Here is a 16,259-nt window from a genome sequence, read left to right as displayed (position 1 = left end):
CAATAGCTCATATGAGTTGAATGTTTGGAGTAGAAAAGAGTTTCCTTAGGCCACTCTTTGTTTTTGTTAAACTTCTAAATTGAATTTGCTTGAATATTTCAAGTGATATTAACTAAAAAAAGAATTGACACAGGATATCACTATGTTCCCTGGGCAGGCCTTCACATTTACAATCCTATAACTCAACCTCCTGACTGCTAGGTGCACAAGCATATACCATCCTGTCTGACTAAATAATATGAGCAATTTACACTGGCATATTTATCCAACAATTAACACTTTTTCTCATACCAAACTCTAAATGTAAAACATGTTTTATTTGCTCTGAGCACTGCTTGTTAATCAGTACTGAGAAAGATAAATTGTACCTAAGAGCTAAAAGCATTTTAAGTCATTTTAGAAACTTGTGACTCTGGTTTACAGGAATAACCCAGAGGGTTGAGGATTATGACCTGAGTCTGATACTCAGGACCCAAAAAGGATGGAAGGAGAGAATCAGCTCCTGAAACCTGTGCTCTACCTTTCATAAGTACACTGTCATGGATGACCCCTCAACACCATATACATATACACAATTTTAAAGGAAACTTTACCCCTAAATAACAATGCCACCAATGATCATCTCTTTAATTCTTAAGTGAATGAATCCACACAGAATCTATTTTTAATAAACCTTTGCTTTTTATAGCATGAAATGGACAACTACATGTAAAATATGCTAATTTTTTCAACTAACAATACATACAGAGAACATGTTTATGGAAATCAAAAGCACATTCATTTAATTCCAGCACATGGGAGGTAGAGGCAGGCAGATCTCTGTGAGTTAGAGGCAAACTTGAACTATATTGTGAGTTCCAGAACAGCAGGGGTTATGTAGAGAATATATATATATATATATATATATATATATATATATATATATATATCATTTGATTACATAATATATAGTGGCAGTGTCTCTTAATTACAAACAGAAGATATTAGAAATGATCAGACATTTTTTTGGTCATTTCTTTTTTGTACTCTTCCCTGCTGTGGAATTGTAGTTGGGCTTTACAGGTGTCATAGGGTTTCTATTGCTGTGATAAAAATCCATGACCAAAGCAACTTGGGGAAGAAATAATTTATAAAGTGTATGCTTCCACATCCCGGTTTATCACCAAAAGAAGTCAGAACAGAAACTCAGACAGGGCAGGGACCTAAAGGAAGGAGCTGATGCAGAGGCCATAGAGGGGTGCTGCTTATTAGCTTGCCTATTATTGCTTGTTCAGTCTGCTTTCTAAGAGAATCAAATCTGATAGGTCCACCAGCCTAGGATAGCACCACCCAGAGTAGGTTGGGACAAAAATATGTCCCTTAGGCTTGCATACAGCCCAAAATATTTTCTTAGTTGAGATTCTCTCCTTTCCAATGAAAAGTTGACATAAAACTATCTAGCACAAAAGATGTTCTCCACACTGCTTCCTGAGGGTAAGGACCTGTCTCTCATTTTATCACCTTCTCAAATAGGACACCTTAATACCTTCAGTTTGGGATTGCTTCTATAGAGCACTAAATGAAGGCCTATAAGTTGCTAACTTACCAACAAAATTTTTGAATTCTCTTTTATAACTTGCATAGCACATGTAATTTTGGGATAAATTAATATTGGGTATATAAGAATATAGTTTTAGGTCTTTCTTTTGGAAAATAATCACTACCAATATCATTTTAGCTTTCCAGGAGAAAGTTTTTGGGAATATTCCATAGATAAATTTATCATAACCTCACACTACAGATGAAGAGACAAAGATTCAGAATGCCTAATTTATTGAAGATAATTTTACTTACTAATCTGTTTACTTTCACATCAAGGAAAGCTGCTCATCTATCAGTACACACACATAGAGTTAAGAATAGACCTTGAGAGTTGACTCTGGTGGTGTGGTACAAAATTGTGACACTGACACTCAGGAGACAGAGCTAGGAAGCTCAACAGAATTTTGAGTACAGTTTGGATTCCATAGAATGACCCTAGGAGAAAAGACTCTTACAAGATCCATGTTTTGAAAGTTAACTCACTTCGTATTTGTGGTTTTGCTTATAACAGAATATAAAGTAACATTTGTCATAGTTGTACGTTTATACTTGATATTTGAATGGAATATGTGTTTTGTGTGTGTTTGTGCATGTGGTAATAGTCTTTTTATTACTTTATAGAATGAACTACAGGTTATTTACATATTATTTATAGAGCACCTGGTGCTTGGTGATTTGTTTTATACATCTTTGTGATAGACCACCTGACATAAGCATGATACCATACTTGATTGTATAACCTGAAACCATGACATTTTTTTTTTCCACTTGAAGGTGGGAGAGTACTTTTCATAACATAACAAACATAGTGTTTGATGAAATGGAATAGTGGGCAGTTAAAATAGTGGGGCTATCCTAGCATGAATATCCTGGAACTAAAAATTATGCCCACGAAGTTGTTGACAAATGTCAGAATTTTCTTGGGGAGAAAATTTCTGAGTTCATGTTAAAGTTGAGTGAACTCTGAGTAGTTTCAGAAACAGTAAGTTTGTGAAGGTATCATAAAATAAATTCCACATTTATTGTTAAAGGACTGTAACATATACTCTTCTTGAAGTAGTCCAGGCTTTGCTCTATCCTAGCTTGTAATCGTTTTCCAATAATACAGTAGTTTGGTGTTGTCATCTTAAATTAAAATCCTCTCTAACTAAATCTTACGTGTCTGCTCCTGTAGTTGATAAACCCCAGTCATTGGTACTTTGTGTTCCCCTTGCAGTAATTGAAAAATCTCTTAGCAGGTCACACTGTCTTATGTTTTACAATAATGAAAGTGTATTTTGATTATTGCCAACATGAAGGAGAAAAAAGAATTTGGTATGCTGTCTCTTTAAAATCAGTCAGCTTTGGTCCTTGGCTGTAGTTCATTGGTAGAGTACTGTCTCAGACTGCTCGTGGTTTTGTGTTCAGTACCTGGTACAGAGAATAATGCTTTTCTATCAGAGGACTTGCTCAGTGGTGGGAAATAGTTTCCTGCCTTACAGGCCGAATGCTGAACATAGGTGAGAAAAGTTATCCTTTCCCTTCTCTTTTCTGTCGTTCCCTTGCTTTCATCAGTATCTTCTTTCTTTCCTTCTATTTCCCTCTGTCTCTTCTGTCCATTGTAGTTGAGCACTATTTTATCTTTCACCTTGACTTTATTTATCTGAAAGACACAGTTCTTTTTTTTTTATTAGATACATTTCTTTACATTTCAAATGTTATTCCCTTTCCCGGTTGTCTGTCCATAGACCACCCCATCCCCTCACCCACCCCAAACGGGTGTTCTCCCCATCCATCCCCCTTACCTCCCCCCATATTCCCCTGCACTGGGGGTCCAACCTTGGCAGGACCAAGGGCTTCTCCTTCCACTGGTGCCTCAACAAGGCTATTCTCTGCTACCTATGCAGTTGGAGCCCTGGGTCAGTCCATGATTAGTCTTTCGGTAGTGGTTTAGTCCCTGGAAGCTCTGGTTGGTTGGCATTGTTGTTCTTATGGGTTTGCAAGCCCTTTCAGCTCTTTCAATCCTTCCTCTAATTCCCCCCAAGGGAATCCTCTTCTCAGATCAGTGGTTTGCTGCTAGCATTGACCTCTGTATTGGACATGACCTGGGTGTGTGAGAGACACAGTTTTATATGGCTTTTAATTCCACTCATGTTGCTTCCTTTTTTTTTTTTTTTTTTTTTTTTACAATTTTTTCATTGCCTAATGGATGAACTTTTAAAAATGTTATCACATTCATGATTAAATTCTAATCTATGAATTTTAGGGGATATGTTTATACAACAGCAGGCAGTCTGTTTCTCATAGAATGGAAGCACATGCTAACTACACTATGGCTTTAATGAGCTCTAAATACTTTTGTGTTCATGGGCCCTTTCTTGATTAAAAAAAATGCCAACTCATGTAGTGCCTGTGTTGATATAAATAACTTAATTGAGCTTAGATCATAGTCACTTTTAATACTTTAACAGGAATTAAAATACTAAATATTATGGACCCTAAAATACTGAGGGAAGTAGGTTTTTAAGTTACTATCACTGAAGGAAAAATCACATTCTCTTAAGAAATAAAAGGAATGTCTTTCTTGTTCATAACAGTATACTCATTGTCATTTATAGGTAGTTCGTAGAGAATTCTCTAATAAAAATTAAAAATAAATATTTGTAAATATTCAGTCTACATACATGAAGATTTAACATAGTTTTTGTTTGCCAATAAAATATTGGAGTTGGGTAGGAGAGATGGCTCAGCAGTTGACTGCTTGTCCAGAGGAGCAATATTCAATTCCTATCACCCACATGTCAGCTCACAAATATCTATAACTCCAGTCTAAAGTGATCTAACAGACTTCTGGACTTCATGAGGACTGTATGTATGTGGTTTACCCATTAACAAAGCATTTAAGCTATAAAAATTAAAAATATATTTTGACTCTCTAATGTTTTCAATATGCATCATTTTTATTCATATTGATAAAGGACACAAAGAACAAGGTAATTTTAGTCATGAGCAATAACTTTTTGGGTTCCTCAAAAAGCTAGAAGAATACATGATCCAGGTCTGTTATGTCATAAATTCTACCACTCTGGGTATTTACACGAAGGACTCCAAGTCAATATTTCACAGAGATGCCTGGGCATCAATGTTTATGACAGCATCATTGACAATAATCAAGATATAGAACCAATTTAGATTTCTATTAAAGATGAATTCATAAAGAAAATATGGCACATATATACAGTGGAGGTTTTCTTAACATAAAGAAAAATGACATTACTTCATTTGTAGGAAAATGGATGGAACTAGAGATTATTGTGAAATAAGCTAGACTCAGAGACAACTATTATATGCTTTCTCTCATATGTGGAGTCTGGTCTTTCTTTCTTTTGAAAGGTTTAACTGATATGAAAGTCAAATGATGACCATTTAGGAGAAAAAATGTAATGAGTCATAGCTCAACAAGAAAGTAATATGAGGGGGAAATACAAATATTGTTATACTTACATACACATCCACACTTGGCATGAAACCAGAAGGGCAACTTTATAAGGACCATCAGTTTGGAGTGTCATTCTAGAGGCTTCGGGCTGGGGGAAGGGCATTGGAATCACAATGAGTTACCTTGGAAGCAGACTTCAGACACCTGCAAATATAGTTTAATGTGGAAGTTCACTGGCATATGCATAAACACCAACCAATCATCTAAGGACACATTGCTCTGTCATCCCATGAGTCCGAATGGTGTGCAACCCACATCATGTGAGCTTGTATATGAGGAACAGCGTGTCCTGGCAGTATATATCTGTGGAAAAAGGGCAGGAAGCACAGGGTTGGTGAAATTTTATGGGTCTCTGGTATGTTGGGCCCCATTATGTGTCATCTAGTATGATAGATATTCAGGTCTGCCTCTGGCAGTTGCAGAAACCCTTTGTGATTCTTGCTTTACCTCTTTCTTCCTTCCTTCCTTCCTTCCTTCCTTCCTTCCTTCCTTCCTCTCTCTCTCTCTCTCTCTCTCTCTCTCTCTCTCTCTTTCTTTCTTTCCTTCTTTCTAATCTTTATTAACTTGAATATTTCTTATTTACATTTCGATTGTTATACCCCTTCCCGGTTTCCGGGCCAACATCCCCCTAATCCCCCCCCCTATATGGGTATTCCCCTCCCCATCCTCTCCCCCATTACCGTCCTCCCCCCAACAATCACATTCACTGGGGGTTCAGTCTTGGCAGGACCAAAGGCTTCCCCTTCCACTGGTGCTCTTACTAGGCTATTGATTGCTACCTATGAGGTTGAAGCCTAGGGTCAGTCCATCATTTACCTGTTTCTTAAAGACAGCTCTGCTGCCTCACATCAGGAGCAGTTAGATGGACAAGGGAGAGCAATGAGGATATATGTGAAAATAAGTAAATTATAATGATGCACATGTATGAAATGTAAAAGAAAATCCATTATTTTGTATACTAACTAAAACAATTAAATAAATAAAACACAGTCTCCATCCACTCAAAATGTTAATTATTTTTTTTGGGGGGACAAGGTATCGATCTATAGGTCATGGTGTCCTAGAACCCACTAAGCAAGCCAGACTAATGAAAGCCCATGGTGATCCTCCTTTCTAAGCTTTTCAAGGGCCAGGATTACAGGGATGAGCCACCATGCAAGGAAATATATTCATTGCCAAAATATTACTGATATGATTTAGTTATTGTATGAAGCAAGCTATTATCCATTTTTGACCACTATTTCATTCTATATCAAATACTTGTCAGATTGAGAACATGGGCTGATATCATAGTATTTTTTGTAGTTTCTTCTATATTTTGTACTAGTTTTTTTTTTTCATTTAGATTACGATGGAATAGGGAAATTTACAAGTCTAGAATAATGGATAAGAATGTGCCAACAGTCAGTGAATTCTACTTTGCTGGTACTTAGGACATGACTTGACAATTTTATGAGTTTTCAATTTTTTTTCTTCAAATTATCAAAGAAATAGGTGTTTTGATACATTACCACTTAATTTCTTCCTCCAAGGGCTCATATATTGCTGTTTTTAAAATATTTTTCTTCCTGGGTTTAAGATGTATGATAATATTAGAACTCAAAAACCTACTAATGTAATTATGGAACAGTAGGTGGTTTGGAGTTGTAGGAAAAGTGTGTATCTCAATTATGTTGAGCCCTGCAAAGGATTCTTATTTTATTGTCCAGTATACCTTTGTAATGAAATATTTGTGTCTTTCTGTTCCTTTAGGCAGTACTCAAAGTATTTTATTCTACCACTAAGAGTCCTGACATTGCTCTTCTTAAATTAAATATTTTAGACCTTTGTAACATCGAGCAGTTCCCATGAGAACAGATATTATTTGCTGATAGCATTTAGGTTATATGATTCATGGTGAAATGGATGAAAGCTCTTTTGTCTCATTAATAACATTTCTTCCATTGTAGGATGGATAATCTCTGGGCAGATTTTCCATTGTGAGTTTAAACCAGTGAAAGAATGTAGAATTCTCTTCAATTTCACAGAGGGTGCAACTTAATTTAGTTACCATGAGTCAATCATCTCCCCAATTAAGCCTCATCTAATCCTTGTTGATCAGAATCAATCACTTCTTTCCATCAACTCTCCCACTAGGGTGTCTGTCCCTATTTGGCACTCACTTACTCTGATTTACTTGCTAGCCCAATAGACTTCTTTCTGTTTCAGGAGAAAAAAAAGGAAGACTCACTTATTTTTGTGTTCCTCACATACCAAGCAAACCCCTGTACATAGAATAGGTTTCAAAACATTTTTGTTGGAAAAGATAATTTCAAAGATAAAATTGAGTCTGCAATGCTCCTGGTATTATCAGGCTCTAATGTGTCTTTTAAAGGAGGGTGGGTGTTTAACTACATTTAAAGGAATCTGCCCACTTTTTTTTTTCAGTGAGGATTTTCATCAGCCAGGCAGCTTTTAGTATTCACAACCTTATCACTACCAGTCATAAATTTCATTGAAAATGCCAAGTAAGGGTCACCAGGCTAATGGATTTATCCAGTTTGATATTCTAGGAAATTATGCCATCCAACTTGCCAGAAGTTGCTTCAAGGTCAAACATTGAAATGTCAAAGTAGATTACTGAGTTGTCTGAAAGAGTCTTCTTTGAAAGTCTTGACCACTTTTATATCTATATTCTCAACTCTAATCTCATGTTTCTACTGCCTAATGATAAGATGCCCTGAATACAGTAAAGATTTGGCAACCCCATAAGAACAAAAATACTAACCAACCAGAGTTTCCGGGGACTAAACCACCACCCAAAGAGTACACATGGACAGACCCATGGCTCCAGCTGCATATGTAGCAGAGGATGACCTTGTTGTAGGGGAATGTCAAAGCAGGGAGGCGGGAAGGGATGAGTACTTGGGTGGGGAAATACCCTCATAGAAGAAAGGGGAGAAGGGATGGGATAGGTGTTTTATAGATGGGATACCAGGAAAGGGGATAACATTTGAAATTTAAATAAAAAGATATCAAAAAATCCAAACATTTTTATTTTCCTTTTTAACAAGAACTTCTTGGATTCTGATGTACAAGGAATAAAACCAGGAAGATGAAAGAGAAAGAATTAATTTGGAAAATAGCATCCAATTAAACGAATGGACTCAGATTAAGATTATAGTACAGTTATTTGTGCATACTGAATTAACTGAACAAGTTTCCCTTTTAATGATTCGTGTACAAAGATGGGCAGATTGGGAATATCCTGATAGATAGTAGAAACACCTTATTGTAACCCTCAGTCATCTAAGAATCATCATCTAAGAATATTATCTCTCCACATTTTCAGTTGGCCAATCATAAGAAATAGCATTACCTATCTACTAAATTTCTAGCTTCCTATAGGACATATATCCAATCATAGGGTTCATTTAAAGAAAAAAGCCCCATGCTGAGACTATGTCAATTTAGAACAAAGACCCCCCCCACTTGAGCATTTTTCAAATGTTTTTCTTCTTTCTTTTTTTTTTCAAATGTTTTCAATATGTCTCAAAAGAGTGTGTACTGAGTACATGAAAGCAGGAACCATGTCTCATCTCATATTTTTTGAACTTCATTTTCATTGCTATTTTGCATTTTTGTTTTTACATTTCTCCTTTCTTATTTTTCATTTTAATTATTTTTGCTTTTTTAAAGATGACAAATAAGTTTCAAGTTCATTTCCTTTTTTGTTTGCTATTTAAATACAAAGCTAAGCTACAAATAGGTACCAACTAAGACATTTTATCTCACGGTTATACCGTCCTGTCAGATCCTCCTCCAAGTCTGACCACTGACTGGGCTGGCAAAGGGTGTGGGGAGGACTTTCTTAGGTAGCACCATCATGAGGCTGGGAGATGGGGGTGTTGGGGACAAGGATAGGCTCTTATACCTGGCTCCTGAACCCCAGCCCCCTGGACTGAAGGTGAATGGTTTGTCCCCAGGAGTGGGAAGGAAGCCTACTCTTGCTATCACAGGTCAAAACTGAGGCATCATCCTGGTTTTTTGGCTGCTAAGGGTAACTAGTGCCAGACACATCTGGTGCCTGATGCCTGCAGGAGTCCTAAACTGATGGCACCTTCACAGGATACCAGGGGTTCTGCCTTGACAGCAGGTAGAGAAATTCCCATGTAGCAGAATTGGGGTTGGGAGGGGCTATGGGTTTAGTAATTTCTGGTCCAATTACACAATCTTACTTTTGAATAGATTAGAGTACCATCTCAAATCTTCTCTACACAAACCAACAGGCCAAGCCAAAAAGAAAAATAAACCCCAGAAGAAAAGAAAACTACATTAATTTCACTCCCTTCAAAACCTATATACATGTTGTTTTCTGTGCTTTTTCCCATTTGTTTCTTTTTTTAATTTTTTAAATGTTTTGGTTCTTTTAATTATTTTTTAAAATAAATTCAGTGTTCACATTTCTATAAAGAATTAATGCAGTTTCAGGAGACCTGCCCTTCTTGGGCAGGAGAACAGTGCTTTTTCCAGCTGGCCTCTAGTCTGACTGCCCACCCTGATGCTTCAAGGTGCCTGGAAAAGCTGTAAGCCTGTGTTCCTGGTGGGGCCTCTGAGCCCCAGGCTCAGTAAGCTTTGGAGAAAGCAGAGAGGTAGATAGCTTACTGTGAAACTTTTGCTAAAAAATATTCATACACGTCAATGTCAAGATCCTGAGGAGAGTAAGAGCTTGGAGACATCCAGTCCAGGCTGTACGTGGGGGTGGCAGCACCCCACCCCCCGGCCTGTTCTTGGACGTGAGGTGCGGGAAAGTCCTGGCTTTCATCTTGGGCAGAGCCTGGTTTCCTCGTTCATGTTCAACTCCATTCTGTAAAACCTGTGCTGATCTTACACTGCGTGGGAAGCACAAACGTTCAGCTTATATCCAAAAAGGTCCAAAAACAACTGGAATATAAAAGTTTTGGTAATATAAGGCCATCTGCTCAAGTTCACCCTGGAAACCTGTAACAGACATTTAAATACTACATGAAAAGGAATATTTAATATACTTTTAAGAAACATTTGAAGTAATTAGCTAAGAGAGAGAGAGAGAGAGAGAGAGAGAGAGAGAGAGAGAGAGAGAGAGAGAGAGTGTAAAACTTCATTTCCCTTTGAGGGCACTTTGTCCTTTGAAGGAGGCAGGGTGGCAGGGAAGCAGGGAGGCAGGGAAGCCACATGGTTAGTGCTTCAGCCAAGGGTAAGCTTCGATGGAGGCCTTGCTTCGGTCACCATAGTCGTACAGGAGCTCCTCCCCGGCCGCAATGTCTCGGGAGGCAATAAGGATGAGGTGAGGCACGCCATCAATGTCATGGAGTTTGGTCTGGCAATTTCCACACTTACTGTGATTGATCAGTCTCCCCAGGCGATTCGTTTCCTGAGTGGCATCCACGCAGTAGGTTTTTCTCAGATATTGAAAATAGTACATGTAGCACCCTGTGGAGGGGTTCTGTGCATATAGAGCCTCCCGCTTCTTGGCATCGGTGATTTCAATGAGGTCCCCATGGTATTCTACCACAAAGTCTCCCCGGGAGAACCGCTTGGTAGCAATCACGCCCCTGCCTTTGCCATCAATTAGATCAACCTTCATACCTTCTTCCTTCCCACTCTCAATTAGCTCATCTATTTTCTTCCTTTCTTCAGACCGCAGCTCAGCTTTGCTCTTCCTGGAGCTCCTTCGCACAGGGTGGAAATCTGTGAGTTTTCTATTCTGCTGTGTTTTCCCTTGAGACTTTTCCCTAGGGGCCTGCTTGCCCTTGAGGGGCTTTTTCTGGGCTTGCTTAGCAACTGCTACATTGGTATAATCACGTGATGGGGGTGGAGCTTTTGGAGGTGCTTTTGCTTCAGGTTTTTGGTTTGGGAAAGGCGCCCTGGGACCTCTCCTGGTACCTTTACTCTTCTGTTCATCTGACTTCACAGTGCTTCGGATAACATTCCTAGCGTTTCTTTTTTCTTCTCCCTTCCTGAGGATTCCAGCTAATGGTTTTCCCGGGAATTTGACCTCATGATGTACAACCGAGTTCTCTTCCTGAAGTGGAGAGCGAATTCCAGACCATTTGTTTGGACTCATGACGGCACAGATCTTTGACTGCCCAGCAAACAAGTTCTCCCACAGCCCAACTAGGCTCATGGCGGCGCGGCCTGCGACTTTGCCCTTGCTCTCGCCCGGGTCTGGCCACCAGCGCTGCCGCTGCCGCTGCGGCCACCAGCGCCTCCTTGGCGCCCCCGGGAAGGGCAGATGGCGCCCCACGGCGCCCGCTTTGCCCATGGCCAGCAGCAGGCAAGGCGCCCACGGGGCGCAGCCTGACTGAGGCCAGGGACCTTTTTTCTTATTTCTGAAATGTCATAATTTGCTCTGACTTAGTAGCGTTCAACAATCATCCCTTGATCTCCATACTGTACATGCTAGCAGTACTTTGAAGTCATCAGTAAGGGGGTAGTGGTGGTATATGTTAAGGCCTAGGTAATCTATTAAGCTCTAGATTGAATGTTAATGGCCTAGGCAAAATGTTAAGGCCTAGGTAAAAGTTACTTGGTTAACCTGCCATTGTAAGGAAACTTTCTCATGATTCTGCTGTTACTAGGAAACTTTCTAATGCCATAATTGATTACATATTCTGTTATGTTCTATATCCTTAGAAACCAAACATGATAAAAGCCAATAGAATTGTTTTGTGTAGTGACGATAAGCTCTGACCCAAACCACCCACCCACAGTACTTCATTTACCTATGTATAAGCTTTTATAGTATAAGCTTCCCCTGGGATAGACCCCAACATAAGGGAGACACCTACACCAATATAGGAAACAATTTAGAATAAGGTTTTCATTTTGAGTAATAGTCCAGTTAAGTTCCCAAGTCTTCCCTGGGAACTGATCTGTTACTTGGCAGAAAGATGATGTGTGCGTGTGTGCGTGTGCGTGTGTGTGTGTGTGTGTGTGTGTGTGTGTGTGTGTGTGTGTTATTGACACCCTGGTTGGTACGTTAAGACATAAATGTCAGAAAATTCGCATCCTGGTAGAAAAGTTAGGACATGAATATTAGACAAGGCAAATTTTCTGCCACAGTTGAGTACCCCAACCAGTGTGAGCAAGATAAATGTTCAACAAAGACATGTTCCTAAAGAAATCGCCTATTCCTAAATCCTGATTGGTGAAATAATTTGTTTGTGGATATTGGGCTTAAAAACCCTGTAGTATCTCTTAACTCAGGGTCATGGTTCAGTTCTCAAATCTCGACCATGGCCCTGGTTGACTAGTCCTGGATCCTATGCTCAATAAACTACTCCTGTCTGACTAAGATCAGTGTTTGTGTGGTTTTAGAGGCAATTCCTGGACCCCAACAGTATATGAGAGTGAAAGACTTCAAAGACAAAAATTTATAGCTTTATGTATAGAGTTGTTAAGAACATTGAAAATTGGGGAGTCATACGAGGGATACAAGGTCTCATCTTTTCAACTACTATTAACTCAAGGAATCCTTAGAATTTTAGAGAAAGTGTGGAACGTCACATATGAGCAATGAGGTTTATTTTATTGTACTCTCTAGACTGGAGTGTGTGACAACATGTCAGCAAACTGTCTTTATATATACTCCTCCACTAAAAATCCTGATACAGGTTTTAACTCAGTTGAAGAAGAGGGCAGTGAAAACATCTTTTGCCTCTGTGTTATGGGACTATGTGATATTTAATTATAGACATAGCATTGGATTTGACTCAGGAAAATATCAGAGAAGACTGATATGAATTCCTATAAAGAAGCACGTTAAAAAATTAATGTTATCTTTTACTTACTATCCTCTCATACCAGAAAAGTAGAATGCTATTGTGTTTGCCTTGAAGTTCTGACTCTAATGAAGTCATTGGCAAACTCTGTTTAGTTTTTAAAGGCAAGCGAAAGAAAAAATAGCAAACCCCAAACATCTCCATTTCTATTGATCACAGCATGCAGATCTTTTTTTGTTATCTCTTTATCTGTTAAAAGTTGGAACATGTTATCTTAAACAATGTTCAAACTTTGTTCTAGTTTTCCTCCCTTCCTCCAGTAAATTCTATGAGTACTTAAAAAATAGATGGAAAGATTAGAAAAATGTGTTTGATGTCTAGACATTATTTGTTTAGAATCACAACACGTTCTGTTTTTGAAAAAGTAGTAGGGAATGTTGTGTTAACACTGTTATAAAGCATACAATGTTGATTTTGAAACATTAGTTGCTTTGAAACACTAATAATTTGAATTTGTAAAAAGTTTCGGTAAAATATATTTCTTGGGTTAAGTGATAAATTACTAAACAAAATGAACTGATCTGTGTCATGCTCTAAGAAGAAATAAAATTAGTCTGTAACTTAAATGATTTAATTATGTATGGCTTTTGAGGATGTAGCTTAGTGATGCAGCATGTTCTTAGTGTGGCACGGACTTCAGTTCAATCCTCACCAAAAAAGAAAGAAAAGGAGAAAGAATAATTCTGTGAAATGCAACCATATAGTTTTGTTATTTTTCAGTGAAAGTACTGAAACAAATTATATTTACTTGTTAGTCACATAGTTGTCACAATTCTATGTGTTTTGTTCTCAAAGTGGAAAGGATGTTATATTCCCTACCCAGGAATAATTAGTCCCTGCTTTTTCTCTTAGAGGATTGGTTGTCATGAAGATTTGCTTGGGGGACCAGAAGACACAGAGATGCTTGAGTTTCTACTGTTCAATCACTCTGTTTCACAGTGATTTCAGGAAGAAAATAATAATTGCTGAAATGACCTAGTACTTCTATGCTCAAGGATAAATGCTTTGAAGAGAATACTACTCATCAAACACCGTTGTCTGTCTCAGAGATCCTGTGATAAGTGACTACCTATATATTCATGGAGAAAAAAATTGAAGTGTGAATTCCAACAATTGCATATGCTGAGAATCAAAGGCCCAAAAGCTGTGATACAGATATAATTTCCTTCCCCTTTCTTTAGCAAAGCAGAGTGGAGAAGGAAGTCATTGCAATAATTCTAAAAAGCCCTCAAATAATTGAGGATGGTCATTAGGTTTTTTTCATTGAAAGATTATCTGTATTCTAGTGTCAGGGTTACCTTTCATCTGGAGGATTTTGTAAATTTCTATTGATCAAAGGCTGTTATGTATTTTCAAAACCAGCATATGAAATTCCTAGATATTTGGTCATCTGAATGTCATTTTAAAAGTAGAAATGATAGTACATTGATATGATAATTAACTAATTATGAATAATTTATTTTATAGCTTGAAACGTTAAAACCAATTTGATGTTTTCAAGCAGATTATCATTGTGATCTGAGTAAGCTGAACTCATGGATACAGCTCCATGTATTAAGCAAGAATTCAAATTACACAAGTTGTGCATTTAATGAATTTTTAGCTTAGTGTAAGGTACATGCTGAAAAGTCTTAGTTTGAGACACCAGAATTATGACCAAATAATGTTTTTCTAAACACACATTGTAGTCTTGAATGTCTTCATGAGAACAGAGCAATGAAATCTACTTAGGCTAAAGGTAGCATTATATTTTAATAGTGTACATCAATCACAATTAATCTCTGTTAAGCCGCTAAGTGACAGTAACTATCATCTAATTACAGAGTTTTCATAACAGAGGGCATTAGGCACAAGATTTTCTGGGGTCAAATACCATGTCATTCACAGCTTATAAGATATTTTCTTATCAAAGTGAATCCTTTTCCACCCACTATTGGCTGATATATTTATTTTAGCTTTTTTATGTGTTTTTAAGGGATTTATCCCTCATTGAATGCTAGATGATATTATGAACATTTATAAAAAATTGTGTGTCAAGCACTGTTATCATTTTCATTTTATTGATGCCTGTAGTATACATAAAATATTTTGGGTTTGAACATCAAACAAACTTTTGTTAAATCCTGAGTCCATCTTAACTTAGAAGGTGACCATGGGTACTTGCTGTGTACTTAAGTGTCTACATGTCAATTTCCATTAAGGAAAAATTATGTTCCAATTTTTTTCCATCTCTGTTAGGATTCTTATTTATAGGAGCTGTAAATAGCCACCAAATGTTGTTTAACACAAATATGTTGGTTCTTTTACTGATTGAGTCAAGGGCGTCTACCAGTGAGTGCTATTAGGCTCGCTTTCTTTCTCTTGCTTGGACCTTTTCCAGGCAGATTATCAATCCAATCCTTGTAAAACATTAATTGACTCCATGGGCTAGTAACCAAAGACATGCATCTCTTTGAGCTCTAGTTCTTGAATCTATGCTTTCAGGGTTTCTGTGTTTAAGCACTAGACCCAAGGGGTTGGAGCAGTGATATCTGTCTTGCTTTTTCTTAGGACACAACTTGTAAGTTAGATTGTAACGGTGACATGATTACTCTGTCACATATCCAGTGTAGATTCCCAGGTGATCCAATCATGCTATTTCTCCTATAGGGCTATTAGGGCTTGGAGTGGTGGGAAAGCACCAGTCTTGTTTCTTGCCACACATTTTATTCTCTGAAGCTTGTTTACACTGAAGTTTATAGTGGAGCACAAAATATAGCACTTCTAACCTGGGAAATGTCATGCTTATCAGTCATTTTCTATTGTTGTCCACAAATAGAAACTACCTCTAATTTCTTCCCTTGTTTCTGTCAGGCACTCTAGTCAGTTAGGGCTATTTATTCAGGGTCAAAAGCAATACTCAAAGAGAACAAATATTTTCAAGTATTTATATTATCTCTAAACTTCAGTGGTTTAAGTCTTGAAATGAAAGAGACAGTTTAATGCTCTACTAAACAGTATAGCTTGCCAGTCAGTCAGCTAATGTCCAAGGGAATCTCAAGGCTCCTTATTACCCGCATTTCAATCTTAATCAACCAGTACTACTTTTGGCATATGTTAATTTCCACTAATACTTTTCTGGATGTTATGATCAATTTTATGAGCAGACCTTATATTTCAGGGCACAGAAAAATTGTCAAAGGTGTTTACACTTATTGATACATACAGTGTAGATGTACTGAAATGGTTGAACCAAAATGTTTAAATTTTTTCCTAAGACAGTGGTTCTCAACTTTCCTAATGCTGCCATTCTTTAATAAATGTCATCATGTTGTGGCTATTCCAACCATAAAATTATTTTGTTGCTACTCCACGACTGAAGTTTTGCAACTGTTATGAATCATAATGTAAATATCTAA

At 37.7% G+C, this 16,259-nt stretch overlaps 1 protein-coding gene across 2 annotated transcripts; it reads right to left on the bottom strand.

The window, feature by feature from the left end:
* Window positions 1–5,200: 5,200 nt before the first annotated feature.
* Kmt5al2 (lysine methyltransferase 5A like 2) lies at window positions 5,201–11,625 on the bottom strand. 2 transcript variants are annotated; one of them, XM_087601231.1, is made up of 2 exons: window positions 10,418–11,625; window positions 5,201–5,362 (listed from the first exon to the last, which is right to left on the bottom strand). In XM_087601231.1, the coding sequence occupies exons 1-2, from the start codon at window positions 11,340–11,342 to the stop codon at window positions 5,316–5,318; spliced, it is 972 nt and encodes a 323-aa protein (XP_087457357.1). In that variant the 5' UTR covers window positions 11,343–11,625; the 3' UTR covers window positions 5,201–5,315. The 2 variants fall into 2 exon arrangements, with proteins under 2 accessions (XP_087457357.1, XP_087457356.1); XM_087601230.1 differs by lacking the exon at window positions 5,201–5,362 and having other exon boundaries at window positions 8,074–11,615.
* Between the last annotated feature and the right edge of the window lie 4,634 nt (window positions 11,626–16,259).

The sequence above is a fragment of the Rattus norvegicus genome, chromosome X, assembly GCF_021556685.1.
Source record: "Rattus norvegicus strain SHRSP/BbbUtx chromosome X, alternate assembly SHRSP_T2T, whole genome shotgun sequence".
NCBI classification, from domain to species: domain Eukaryota; kingdom Metazoa; phylum Chordata; class Mammalia; order Rodentia; family Muridae; genus Rattus; species Rattus norvegicus.
Note: the sequence above shows the minus strand (reverse complement) of the source record. Positions and strands in the feature narration are given on the sequence as shown.

Coding starts and splice junctions, on each gene's coding strand:
- Kmt5al2 (XM_087601230.1), bottom strand. CDS start 11,342: ATGGGCAAAGCGGGCGCCGTGGGGCGCCATCTGCCCTTCCCGGGGGCG.